Source organism: Culex pipiens, chromosome 2 (assembly GCF_016801865.2).
Source record: "Culex pipiens pallens isolate TS chromosome 2, TS_CPP_V2, whole genome shotgun sequence".
Taxonomy (NCBI): Eukaryota; Metazoa; Arthropoda; class Insecta; order Diptera; family Culicidae; genus Culex; species Culex pipiens.
In genome coordinates this window covers 27,135,741-27,149,423 of record NC_068938.1, presented here as the reverse complement: position 1 = coordinate 27,149,423, position 13,683 = coordinate 27,135,741, and the positions used below count along the sequence as shown (strand labels likewise).

Below are 13,683 nucleotides of genomic sequence, written 5' to 3'. Positions count from 1 at the left end.
TGAAGCTGCGTGCTGAAGTGGGTAGATTATGTGTGTGGTATGGCCGGTCACTTCTTGCTGCAGCTAATGCTCGATGCTTCTCGATGGCTGGTGGTTATGGTGGTTGGGTAATTTTGCCGAGACTGTTTACGGTGATATTAACGAGCGTCATCGATGCGTTTGAACGGAGTCAATGTACTGAATGTTGTGGTTGGTGATGTATTCTAATTAAACATTACTAGACTGTTCTTTTTTTTAAATAAAATGATGATGTTTCATCTTACTATGCAAATGTTTATAAAAAAATGTTTTTGTGGTAAACTTTGGCTGAGTTTTTGATCTGCATATATTTTAGGTCAAAATATGTCAAATATGGCAAAATATGTCAAAATCTGTCAAAATATGTTTACAGAATTTTTTACAACTCGAAAAGTAAACATTTTATTTCAAAGCGAATAAAATTAAAAAAAAAACCTAATTTGGAAAGGCTTGAGATAATTAATGTAACTTGTTAATATTGGCGTATTTGCAACGGAAAATATAAAGATGATTTTTAACGATGGTTCTTCGCTTGATTATAACTCCGAAGAAAAGTTTTTAAATCCCATTTTCTTATTTAATTGGCAATTAAAAAAAATAATAAATAAATAAAATAACAAGAGGCTCAGCTGTTGTGACATTCGTTGTATATTGTTTACAAGACAAAACTGATAAAAAGATTACTACCAAGGGTTCCATGGTGTAATGGTTAGCACTCAGGACTCTGAATCCTGCGATCCGAGTTCAAATCTCGGTGGAACCTAGTTATCTTTTTTGTCTCTTTTTTGCTCAAATTGAAGCTAGCAATGAACATATGGACGCGTTCAAAAATAATGCATATCGTTTCGAAAGCATTCCTCAAGTCATTTTCCCCGAGGGTACTGCGATCAACTTGTTGATCCCCAGTGAGAAACCTTGCTCGAATTCGAACTTACTCAAGCCATTTTTTTCACTGGGTCGCGACTCACCACACTACACGCGCTTGCATACTTTTAGGCGCATTCGCTTTTTTTGCCTGACATTGTCGATAAGTACAGGCATGTGCCAATTTCTTCTTACCCTCATCATTTTAAAAATACAAACCACTTGTCACCGTCAAAAAAGACATCCACAGAAAAACGATACCATCTTCATTGTTTATGGAAAATTTTGACATGTTCAAACATGTCACCAAAAAGAGAGCCCTCGGTTCCGGAGAACAAAGGTAAACAAATCTCAACAAGCACTCTCAGCAACAGCGGCATCATTTCTGCGTGTGACGTTAACAATTTATTTTTTTCCAAAACAAAACATCAACAAGCCCCCAAATTTCGTAGAAAATGACGACAAAATCTGCAAGCAACAACTTGAGGCAATCTGGGTGACAAAGAAAAAAACAAAAAAGAGACAAGTCAAAGTGCCCCAACAATAAACAACTTGTCCCGCGCTCAGCAAGTTGCTCAGTTTGGGAGCCAATGAAGAAAAGAGCAGAAAACAAAGACGACACAAGAAATAACAGAGATGTCAAACAATGAAATCTTCATCTCTGATACAAGCTAAGCAGCAGCAGCAGCTGTGTGTATTACTCGTCGCGTGACAAAGCTGAGGGAGAAAAGGTTTTTCCAAACTTTTCCACTTCTTGAACTGGGAGGGTGACTTTTGTGCACTTTTGAGTTATTTTTTTGTACGGTTTTTTTTCTAATTCTAAATGTTATGCTGTCGATCATACATTTAAACGCTGGTTAATGTTGTGGAAAGTGAACTTCCTTTAAAATTAATAAACAAATATTGAATTTTTCAAGGCATCGCTAAACAGTTTAAACAAAAATCTTATTACAAATAACGACAACCAAATAAACGTAAAACTCATAAAAATGCACTGAAAATTAGCTTCTTCGTCTTCTTCTTATTTTAACATTTTCCCCTCCCAGGCAAAGCTGGATGATATCTCATTAATTTATTCGGGCTTTCTTTTGTGCACGGCAGAAAAATCAAGAAGAAGAAAAACGTTGCAATCTCTGTGTGACAAAGCCATGCAGGCTGCTTGAAATTGACTGAGACCGGGCAGAAGGGGGAGGAAGGAGGGAGGTATAGTGGAATCAAAGTGGAAAGTTTTTTAATTAAAATTATGCCATGCTAGGCTTTTCCATCGTGGCACGGTTTGACATCTTTCTTTGGAACTTCATAGATTTTTTTTTCTTTTTTGCTCAACAGGTTATGCAATGTCAAATCAAATATTAATTAAGTGTAGATAGTTAGCTTTAATGTTTATGTGAAGAATACAAATAAGTTTTCTTTAGGAAAATTCGTCGAAGTTGTTACAGTACCTTTTGAAATAAAGTTCAATTTGATTTCAAATTGTGCCAAAAAAAATCGGTTCTCATATTCATTAAAAAAATACTTTGTCACGTCAGTGATGCCAGCTTATCGAAATGTATGACTAACCGAAATGACCTTTCAACCATTTAGCACTATGATGACAAACAATAAAAAAGTTTCCCATACCGGGAATCGAACCCGGGCCTTCCGGGTGAGAGCCGGATATCCTAACCACTAGACAATATGGGACTTACAATTAACGATAAGGATTTGGCACGTTGTGCCCAGTAGTTTGATGCTATAAATACAAAACCAGTCATAACTGACAAAAAAAATGCTAACCTGTTCTTAAGAACAGTCATGAATGAAAGGGAGCTCTGCATGGAAGGTCCAAAATACGGGCATTTACCTTTTTGATCGTAATTTTGTAGGTGAAGCATATTTTTCGGATTTTTTTGGCTTTGTAAGAGATTTAGGTGAAATGATGTCCAAACATTCTCTATTTCAAACCAATTCAGCAATTTTGCGGACTGTTTCTTGATTAAGATTTTTTAGAAAAATACATTTTATCTTTTATCGCTAAAAGTTGAATTCCCCGATTTTTTTCTTCCAAATATTCATTTTTATGTTTCTAGGAGCAAAACATCATATAATTTGCAATCGAAAATGGTTTTAATCAGTTTTTAAGAAAAAGCACCGTTTTCGAGTTATAAACGCTGAAATTTCATGAAAAATATATTTTTTCTACAACTTAAATATACATGAAGGAATATTTATCACTGTCACTTTATTTTTATAATGCTTACAGTTTCCTGATTTTTTTTCTTTTTTGACATTGTTGAAAAAAATAATTAAATCAAGACTTACATTTTAAATGGGCGTAATATTCAATGTTTGGCCCTTTTGAAATGTTATTCTTGATTTTTAAAAATTCTAAATATTTTTTTCGAAAAGATCGGAAAATTTCATGAATGTTTCATGAATTAACATTGAAAATCGAACCATTAGTTGCTGAGATATCGACATTAGAAAATGGTGGGCTGCTTGGGTGAGACTTAGAAAACTTCAATCAAACTTTTGGTGGCTTTATCTTGAAAACAGAGCCATTTATAAAAAAATCTGTTGAATACTTTTCGATTGGAAATTCAATTTTACATGAAAAATTATGTCAAATTAGTTTTTGCATGAAATTTCTATTTTTTCCAAAAATCACTATTTTTCAAAAATGCATAGCTCGGCGGCAAATTTTTTGACCATGTTTCTCTATGGCTCACAAGTGGCGGGTTTTTGTCCCCTAAAACATATCTCGAAAATCAATGACTTTAAATTCCATTCAATGGGTGTTTTTCGGAATTAAAAAAATATATATATAGAACAATTGCTTACAACATTTTTAGCAATTCCGAAAAACGCATTTTGAATGGAATTTTATGTCAAACATTCATGTGATACGTTAATTCACGATTTAAAACAAAACAATATTGATAAATGTTACTTTTCGGTACAAGTGTTGAACAGTTCAACTTTTCAGCTCCCATTTCAGTTTTTAAAAGTAGGACTTTTCAGCATTTGTAATAAAAGGTTTTGATTTTCAAATCTGTTATTTTTGTTAGTTTAAAGGATGCCGTTTCGTTTCTTCAGATGGACAGGAAAAATTGACAGTTTCACAGAGGGATTGCAAAAACTATTACTTAAAATTAAGATTGTCAATATTTTATTATTTTTTTAAAATAATTAATTGAAATAAATCATGTATCCTGAGAATTTTAGTTTAAGATATTCAATGTTAAATAAAAACATCCGGAAATGTTTTAACCGTGAACCTGTTTTTCTTAAATCCTAGTCATAACCTTCAAAAAATTGCTTTTTTTTATAGAAGTATACTGAGAACCATTCCAATATGTTTGGCAACCCTGTATTATGGTGTTGTTTCTTAAATTTTCGGCAGATGGTTAGGGACCATCCATAAACCACGTGGACACTTTAAGGGGGGGGGGGGTATGGCGATTGTCCATGCTCCATACAAAAAAGATTTTTTTTGTATGGACAATTGTCCACGAGGGGAGGGGGTTCGAGATTACTAAAAAAGTGTCCACGTGTTTTATGAATGGTCCCTTAGTGTAAAGATATATATTCATGCAATCGAGGTTGAAAAATAATTTGTACAATTTGTAAGAAGCTACCGCGTGGATCCGTTTGGTTGGTTGCACACACACACGCACACACAATCGAGGTTGAAAATAATGTATAGCTTCATTTTCACTTAGTGAGCAAGTTCTTCAAAGCTTTTTCACTCAGCAACGATTTTGAATTTCTGAAATGATCATAAAGATTAACAACAAGGTTTTGAGCCCTCAACTCAAAAACAAACCTTTTCAACTTGAGAATTTCCTCTCCAACCACCAACCCCTCTCCACCAGGTCTCCGCCGATCAATCCGAAAGTGTTCCTCCAGCTGTTGCAGCGTCGCGGTTCTGGAACATCCGAGCCCGTGAAACAGCCGTCGTGCATCCTCCCGGAACCGATCGATGCAAGCCTCCACCGCGGTATGAAACGAGTCCAGCTGCTCAACGCAGGTTCCCGCTGGCCAAAGGTGCCGCTCGGTGGCCTCTCTCAACCCGGTGCTGAGGCAGAGTAGGATGAAGTCGATGTACTTGAGTCGGATTGCGGACCGACTCCGGATGAGGGTCTTTTGGGCGGATTCTCGGTGGAGGGCGTACAGCAGCAGGCAGGAGATCAGGGCGACCGTGGTCACTCCGAAGATCACTCCGATGGGATAGTTGTGGAGGTTTGTTTGCAGCTGGTTGAAGAAGGTCGGATGGTTGAGCAGCAGCCAGTGGAAGGTTGCGGTGATTCCGGTCAGGGCGAGGCTTAGGAAGAGGAGTTTTTGGTAATTTTCGGCCATGCAGCGATGCAGACGGTAGATTTGGACGGTTAGGAAACGGACCGAGATGATCATTTTTGCGAAATAAACTGTCAGATATGCAAGGAGTGCTTGGTTGAAACTCGAACCTATCAACCCTTTTTCCACTGACCACCAGCGCACCGCAGTCAATTTCCACCAGTATTACAAGGAAAATGTGCCATTAACTGCACGATCAGTCACTATAAAACCACCCGTCCGACGTTCATCAATTTTCCTTATAATTGAATAAAGTTTATTATTGCAGCACACTCTTCTTAATGGTGGTTTGACCAGTTATGACCACCACCGCCGCGCGGTTACGTGGACGGAACACTCTTCCAATAGTGGGATGAGCTTGGAAAAAAAACGGAGAGTGGCCACAACCTGACTGCAGTGGAGCGAAATTGAGCTTTATTATTGATGGAACTGTGGCTAGCAGCAACGGCTATACGGCAGCTAGGACATTTCTGGACGACCGACCACCATTATGACGTTGCCGGGAGTGATGATGACTAATGGACCATTGACGGTGGAAAATGGGTTTGATGGAGCTAATCCTTGCTGCGGGATGAGCCTCCGAACAGCTATGGTAACAGTTGCCGGGGATGCTTTTAATTACTCAATTGTAAGTTGTTTTGAGAGGGTTTGCAAAATCAAATAAATTTGTTTATTGGACCTTTAAAAAATAAAGAAAAAAATAACTTTTAACTTTTAACTTTTAACTTTTAATTTTTAACTTTTAACTTTTAACTTTTAACTTTTAACTTTTAACTTTTAACTTTTAACTTTTAACTTTTAACTTTTAACTTTTAACTTTTAACTTTTAACTTTTAACTTTTAACTTTTAACTTTTAACTTTTAACTTTTAAGTTTTAAGTTTTAAGTTTTAAGTTTTAACTTTTAACTTTTAACTTTTAACTTTTAACTTTTAACTTTTAACTTTTAACTTTTAACTTTTAACTTTTAACTTTTAACTTTTAACTTTTAACTTTTAACTTTTAACTTTTAACTTTTAACTTTTAACTTTTAACTTTTAACTTTTAACTTTTAACTTTTAACTTTTAACTTTAAACTTTTAACTTTTAACTTTTAACTTTTAACTTTTAACATTTGAGCAACTCTCTACGAAATCGGCCGATTTCGACCATTTTTATTTTTTGTATTTTTTTATTTGACTCAAACTTTATGGGGACCTTCCCTATACCCAAATATGCTATTTTGTGTCATTGGTTCACCCATACAAGTCTCCATACAATTTTGGCAGCTGTCCATACAAAAATGGTATGTAAATATTCAAACAGCTGTAACTTTTGAGTGAATTTTCTGATCAATTTGGTGTCTTCGGCAAAGTTGTAAGTATTGTTGAATACTATTGAGAAAAAAATAGGTACACGGAAAAAAAATTGAGGATTTTTTTATCAACTTTTTTACACTAAAACTCAATTTCCCAAAATTCGTATTTTTTGATTTTCGAGATTTTTTGATATGTTTTAGGGGACAAAAATCCGCAACTTTTGAGCCATAGAGAAACATGGTAAAAAAATCTGCCGCCGAGCTATAAATTTTTGAAAAAATAGTGATTTTTGGAAAAAATCGAAGTTTCATGCAAAAACAAGTTTGACATTATTTTTTAATGCAAAATTGAATTTACAATCGAAAAGTACTTTACAGATTTTTTGATAAAGGGCTCCGTATTCTAGATATAGCCACCCAAAGTTTGATTTTAGCGAAATATTTGCTGTTTTTCAATTTTCAAAAATAGTGACCATGAGTGACCATTTCAAAAAATATTTTTTTTGAAAAGTTCAGAAAATTTGCTATAAAATTGTCTAAGAGACATTGAAGATTGGACCTTTGGTTGCTGAGATACAGCGGCTTAAAGAAAAAAAAAACACGAAAATTGAAGTTTTCTAAGTCTCACCCAAACAGCCCACCATTTTCTAATGACGATATCTCAGCAATTAATGGTCCGATTTTCAATGTTAATACATGAAACATTCGTGAAATTTTCCGATCCTTTCGAAAAAAATATTTTGAAAATTTTTAAATCTAGACTAGCATTTTAAATGGGCGTAATATTCAATGTTTGGCCCTTTTAAAATGTTAGTCTTGATTTTAAAATTTCCAAAAAAATTTTTTCGAAGAGATCGGAAAATTTCACGAATGTTTCATATATTAACATTGAAAATCGGACCATTAATTGTTGAGATATCGTCATTAGAAAATGGTGGGCTGTTTGGGTGAGACTTAGAAAACTTCAATTTTCGTGTTTCTTTTTCTTTAAGCCGCTGTATCTCAGCAACCAGAGGTCCAATCTTCAATGTCTCTTAGACAATTTTATAGCAAATTTTCTGAACTTTTCAAAAAAAATATTTTTAGAAATGGTCACTCATGGTCACTATTTTTAAAAATTGAAAAACGGCAAATATTTCACTAAAATCAAACTTTTGGTGGCTATATCTAGAAAACGGAGCCCTTTATCAAAAAAAAAAATTGTTGCGGATTTTTGTCCCCTAAAACATATTAAAAAATCTCAAAAATCAAAAAATACGTATTTTGGGAAATTGAGTTTTAGTAAAAAAAAAGTTGATGAAAAAATCCTCAAATTTTTTTTCCGTGTACCTATTTTTTTTCTCAAAAGTCCTCAACAATACCTACAACTTTGCCGAAGACTTCAAATTGATAAAAAAAATTCACTCAAAAGTTACAGCTGTTTGAATATTTACATACCATTTTGTATGGACAGCTGCCAAAATTGTATGGAGACTTGTATGGGTGAACCAATGACACAAAATAGCATATTTGGGTGTAGGGAAGGCCCCCACAAAGTTTGAGCCAAATAAAAAAATACAAATAAAATCCATTTCCGGTTTTGGTAGATAATTACTCATTTAACTTTTAACTTTTAACTTTAACTTTCAACTATTATTATTTTATAATGATTATTATTTTATTATTTACTCTAACTTTTTTGTAAATTTAATCATAAACGTAAATTGGCTGTAACTATCTTAAATTTTTAAATGTTTAGAGAAAATGTTGAAAAAATCATTTACCTTGTACATCTTACCATGATTGAAAAAAATAAAGAAAATGACTCAAGCTTACTCAAAACATTTTATATTTGGACTCCTCTTCTATTATTTAATCAATGCTCCTAACATGACATAATTTTTATTATTCATTCGTTGAGGCCAGCCAGATTTAAAATGAGACATTTATTTTACTCTTCCCGTTCGTTCCTCGGAACAGGGAAGTGAAACCCCATCGCAATGTCAGCGGCAGTTAATCATAGCTTTTTAAATTTGCACCTTTCTGGCTGGCTGCGGTGGTTGCCAGCGACGATATGCCACACACGTGATGATATATGGCTGGGATCTGCCACACGTGTGTGTGTGTGCGTGTTTGTGTGGGTAGACTTGCGTTAGAACGGGCTTTTTATCTCTTCTTTATTTTTACGCAGATGTTTATTGAAATTTTTACGCGCTTGCCCCCGAGCGCCTTAACGTCATGTAGGTGGAAGAATGTTGACAGTTTGTGGTGAAATTAGCTGTTCCGTTTGTTGCCTTGACCTTTTTTTTTAACATTTTTATACTTTAATTTTGTGGTTTTGTTTAACATAAATTTTAAATAATTCCTGTAACTTTTGAAGCTTAGAAAAAAGGATTTTTTTTTGCTTTGGCACAATTTTATTATTAAATATAAATATTGAAATTTTATCAATTCAACACAACTTGTTTAAAAACCATTTCCCACCTTAAATTCACGTGTCACACGTTGAAAAAGATCGCAAAAAGTCACGCAAATTCCAAAGCTTCTTCTTTGCTTATCCAACCCTATCATCCTCTTTTCCTCTCCCCTCTCTGTCTCTCCCTCGGAAAGTCGCGATTTTCCGCGCCAAAGAAAAACCGCCCTCGCGCGCGCCGCGAACATAACAATCACATTATTACTGCTCTAGTTGTCCCGCTGGAAGTGTTAAAAGTCGGGAAAATTGCGTAAAAGCGGATTGTGGCAGCTCTTCGGAATGGAATTTATTGCGATGTGTGTGGGTATGTGACAATGTGTATGTGTGACATTTTGTGCCGCGAAGAAGCGTTGAAAGTCGTGAAGAATTTTCCCCCCACAAAAATGCGCTTTAAATGCTGCCTCCATTCGTGAAAAAAGGGTGCCACATTTTGGCAGCGCCCCCCGTTTGAAGCCCACCGGAATTTGATTCGGATTCGATTTCGATTGATTGGTCGCTTGGCCCAGATTCGGTTTCCGGGCGGTGCATTCCACAGTGTCACACATCCCTTCTGGAGGGAGGGTTCACCGGATCGTCATCGATATCGACACTCGGCCGGAATGATGGAGATCAGATTGCCCGACTTTTCCTCCCTCAATTACCCCGCATTTTGTCAATTTTCCGTTTAAATCTATCAAATTTCCTGGTTTCAGCGCCGCCACCTCCTGTCGGATTCGGTTCGACAAGCGAACCCTTGTCGAAGCGTTTAATTCGTCAAGCGTGTTGACTCGGGAAAATTGGTGGTCTTTTTTGGAGTTCCTCTATGGGAAATGCTTTAAATTCAATAAGAGATTATTCTAGACTCCCACTCATATTTGGTATGAAAAATACTGACATATTGTTATAATTTTAAAGTTTTCATCCAGAGAAACCAATAAACGACCCCCCGGGGTCGGTGATAAAAACTGAACTTCACAATTATACAAGTTTCTTACAAAAACCGTCACAAATAAAATAAATTTAAAATTATTTTTAAACAAAACTAGATACTAGAGCAAAAACATTGAAATGAGTTATTCTCCAGATTTTATAATCCTAGAATGGGTATTTTTTGAGAATTTAATTGATGAATCAAAATTTCTTAATATTTCAGTTTAGCGTGTCATTTGAATTTTCAATATCCCTGGTATTCCCGGTATCACGGGATATTATTGAAATGCTCCTTTAAACATTTTTGCAATACATTAAAAATATATATAAGTTTCAAAACCACAGGATAGAGCGTCCAATTTCCCGTCCCTGAAAAAAAACCCAGGAGTTCCCGAAAAAAGAAATATTTCCCGTTTGCCGGGAAATTTGTAAATTTCTGCAAAAATGGGTGTAAGAGGGTTTAATAGGAAAAAATGGAAGACTGATTGTAAAATGTTGTTAATTTATCGTAGAATTTAAATCATGTTTATGTGCTGTGAAAATGTTTCAAGTGAAATCAATTATAAACCTGAAAATCATGTGACATTAAAGAACCATAAACAAATAATTGAAAAATTACTTTGTGTTGTTTGAGAGGTGCCCAAAAAATACAAAAAATATTTTTTCAAACTTGAAATTTGAAAACATTGAATTGTTTGAGGTGAAACAAACACGAGAAGTAAGATTTTAGGCTTCATCCATAAAGTACGTCACGCAAAAATCAGCCAAAATTTACCCCCCCCCTTTGTCACGCTGTTCCTATACTTAAAACATGCAATGTCACACTTCTTCAGACCCCCCCTCCCCCCCTAGAGCGTGACATACTTTATGGATGACGCCATTAAGGAAAACTAAAAAACCATTTTGTTCAAGGGCTGAAACCAGTAAGATTTGTTTTAGAAAAGTAATTTGTCATGAAAAACATAATTGCTGCATGTTTTTTTTTCATTTTAACTTTATGTGTCAAAACACACTCTCTCAAACTGATCACGGAGACAATTTAAAAATAAATTTTATGATTCTGGAGTATGATAAAGAAAATAACTAAACTGTCAATTAAGTTGAACCAGCTTCCGGTTGTTAGCTCATTTATGAAGATAAAGCCTAAACCGAAAAAAGTTCTCCGATCGGGCTCAAAATTTTTCTGGGGGTTCCTTGGCCAAAATAATTAGAGAAACAGCATATTTTACACCATTTCATTAGCGAATTGATGTTCTAATATCATTTTTCTATTCCTGTTTCAACCGAAATTGATTAATTAATGAAATAAAATAGTTTGCAAAAATATAGCTTAAAAAGCTGTTCCGATTCGTTACATTCGTTACACATATAGAAAATGTTAAAATATTAATAAAAAACGAATATAACAATAAGATAAATTAATATGTAATTTTTTTTTCATCAGTTTCGGAAAACCCAAGACAAAATATAAAATTCTCAGTATTCGGGAATTTCCAGTTTTGGAAAAACTTCGGAGCATAACACATTGAAATCCCGGGATGAATGCACTAGTTCATGTTGTGAAATTTGCAAAACAAAAAAAAGCGTTGTTTTTACTTTGCACATGAAAAAAATGTTTGAAATTATTTTGATAAATTTCACTATTAAAAAAACTTTTTCAATTTCTTAATAATTTCTTTCTTTTTGGATGTCTACTTTTACGGAATTTATTTTTGGGTTGTTCACGTTTGAGGTGTAGGAGAAAATTAAAGATAGTTTAATTGTTTTTTTTGCCTGTACAATCGTCAATAATTTTAACTAATACGGTTTTTGAACTTTTCCATTTTTACCATTGGTAAATATTTTTTAATGTCAGTATGGTGCTTCCGCATTTACAGTTTTTATTTGTTTTCTTAAGACCGCCGCTAATTTTTTTTTTGCTCAAGAGTCAAGAGTGAGGGTTATAAAAAAAAACTTTGCATTTTTGTTTTTATTTCTAAATATAAGGCATTTTGCATCATAAGTTTCTCCATACAAGTCTTAATACAGCTCTACGGTCATACAAAATGGGTATGTCAATTGCGAAAAATATATCTTGAGAAAGAATTTTGTGATCGATTTTGGTCTTCAGCAAAATGAAATATCATTATTTAGAATTTTCCATAAAAATGCACCTCGGAATATAGTAAAGGAGGCATAATTTTTGAAAATTTAGCTGATTTAGCTGATCAGACTACCGGTCGCTGAGAAGAGATTTTTTAATCATTTGGTAATGTTTAGGAAGAATTTTTCACTTATTTTTTTATTTACAAAAGAAAGCACAAATTTATGTCTTGCTGTTTTAAAAATCAAATCAATAGTTTTCGATACATCGAAAAATGAGGGCAAATTATATGAAAATTTAATTTCTTTTAATAAAATCATTAGAGGAAAATTGTAGTGAATTTTCCCAGTTTTCATGAAATGTTGAAAACTTTTGAAAAAAAAACGAAACTATTGGCACTACGCCCCCCGGGGCATGGCCTTCCTCTATCGTGGGATTTCTGCTCCAGCGCCTCTGACGAGACAGGAGAAACCGGGACCGACGTTTTACTTCACCATCCGATAGAAGCTCAGTGGATAAGGCGGGAATCGAACCCGCGTCTCATAGCATCATCGGGATCGGGAATACTTTTGAACAGTTTTCCAATAATTTCAATATTAAATGCTAATTACTCGAAAAACGGTGCAATTTACAAAAAAAAAAAAAAATAAATAAATGTAGGGTCATTATCGATTGCAATTTTTTTTCAGATGTGATATTAGGCCGTTTCAAATATTTTACACTGCTCCAGTTGTTTTCCAATCATTAGTTTTCTAAATATCTGTGTATTGACGGATTTTTTTTCGCAAAAACACTTTATGGGGGACTGTATTGGTATTTCATAAAAAAACATAATATTTTTAATGGAGTTCGAACATGCTAAATATAATTATAAACGCAGGAAAATGCCTTTAAAAAGGTTTTCAGTGAATTAAACTTCTTTTTTAATTAAAATTCTTTCGAAAAATGTTTTGCCTTCTGGCTTTTCGGGCCGACTTTGAAGGGGGGTGACATAGACTTTAAAAAATATTTGCATATTTGCAACGGTCTTATTCATGATTTTTCTTACAATCATCATTTTTGCACAATACATTTGGTAAATTAATATTTAGTGATGAAAATGTAAATAAAAAAATCGGGATTTTTTCATAAATTATTGTTTTTTATTGCCTCTAACATCAATTTTGTAGTATAAGAATTTAAAATAATTTAACTAAAAATGCATGTAAATCTAAAGATATTTTTGGTTTCTGTTTCCAAAATGCTTCAAACTTGTAATTTAGAAACTAATTTTAGCATTTCTTAGTGTGAAATTGTCCAAAGATGATGTTGTACGTTTTCCGGTTGATTTTTTTATACTTTATGTCTGAAAGTAACAATAATGTTCATGTTAGGTGGATTGACACATTTTCAACCTTACCCAGACAGAATGCCCTCTGCCAACCCGATTCTCAGTCCGTCATTTGGTCATCACATTCCAATTTTCTTTTATATTCACATTTGTCCGCGTGCTTTCTTCCCAAGTTTCACTCTTCCGCAGAGAACCCTTTCGAAGTCAACCCGATGAAAGAGACTCCTTCCGCTTGCGTTCTCAATATTCCTCAGAGATGAGATAGACTCCAGCCAGCTACTCGTTTTCGATTCTCGTTTCTTTCCGTCCGATTCCGTTTGCCCTTATCTAAATGTTTCCGGTGGGGGTAATCCTTTTTCGGGGCCAATACCCGCTCCCACCCCACAAAAAAACCCT

The 13,683-nt window shown here is 34.3% G+C and overlaps 1 protein-coding gene and 2 non-coding genes across 3 annotated transcripts; 1 reads left to right on the top strand and 2 right to left on the bottom strand.

Moving 5' to 3' along the window:
• Positions 1-709: 709 nt before the first annotated feature.
• Positions 710-781, top strand: Trnaq-cug (transfer RNA glutamine (anticodon CUG)). Its single transcript has one exon. It is a non-coding gene; the product is annotated as a tRNA-Gln (tRNA).
• Positions 782-2,493: 1,712 nt separating this feature from the next.
• On the bottom strand, positions 2,494-2,565 carry Trnae-cuc (transfer RNA glutamic acid (anticodon CUC)). Its single transcript has one exon. It is a non-coding gene; the product is annotated as a tRNA-Glu (tRNA).
• A 1,918-nt stretch (positions 2,566-4,483) lies between these two features.
• On the bottom strand, positions 4,484-5,349 carry LOC120421292 (uncharacterized). The gene is made up of 2 exons (XM_039584483.2): positions 4,688-5,349; positions 4,484-4,630 (listed from the first exon to the last, which is right to left on the bottom strand). The coding sequence occupies exons 1-2, from the start codon at positions 5,272-5,274 to the stop codon at positions 4,576-4,578; spliced, it is 642 nt and encodes a 213-aa protein (XP_039440417.1). The 5' UTR covers positions 5,275-5,349; the 3' UTR covers positions 4,484-4,575.
• Positions 5,350-13,683: the final 8,334 nt, after the last annotated feature.

What these genes read in the sequence shown, in the direction of transcription:
- LOC120421292 (XM_039584483.2), bottom strand. Translation starts at nt 5,274, where the DNA reads ATGATCATCTCGGTCCGTTTCCTAACCGTCCAAATCTACCGTCTGCAT. An exon ending in GAAATTCTCAAGTTGAAAAG is followed by an intron (nt 4,631 to 4,687) that starts GTTTGTTTTTGA and finishes TGATCATTTCAG; the next exon opens with AAATTCAAAATCGTTGCTGA.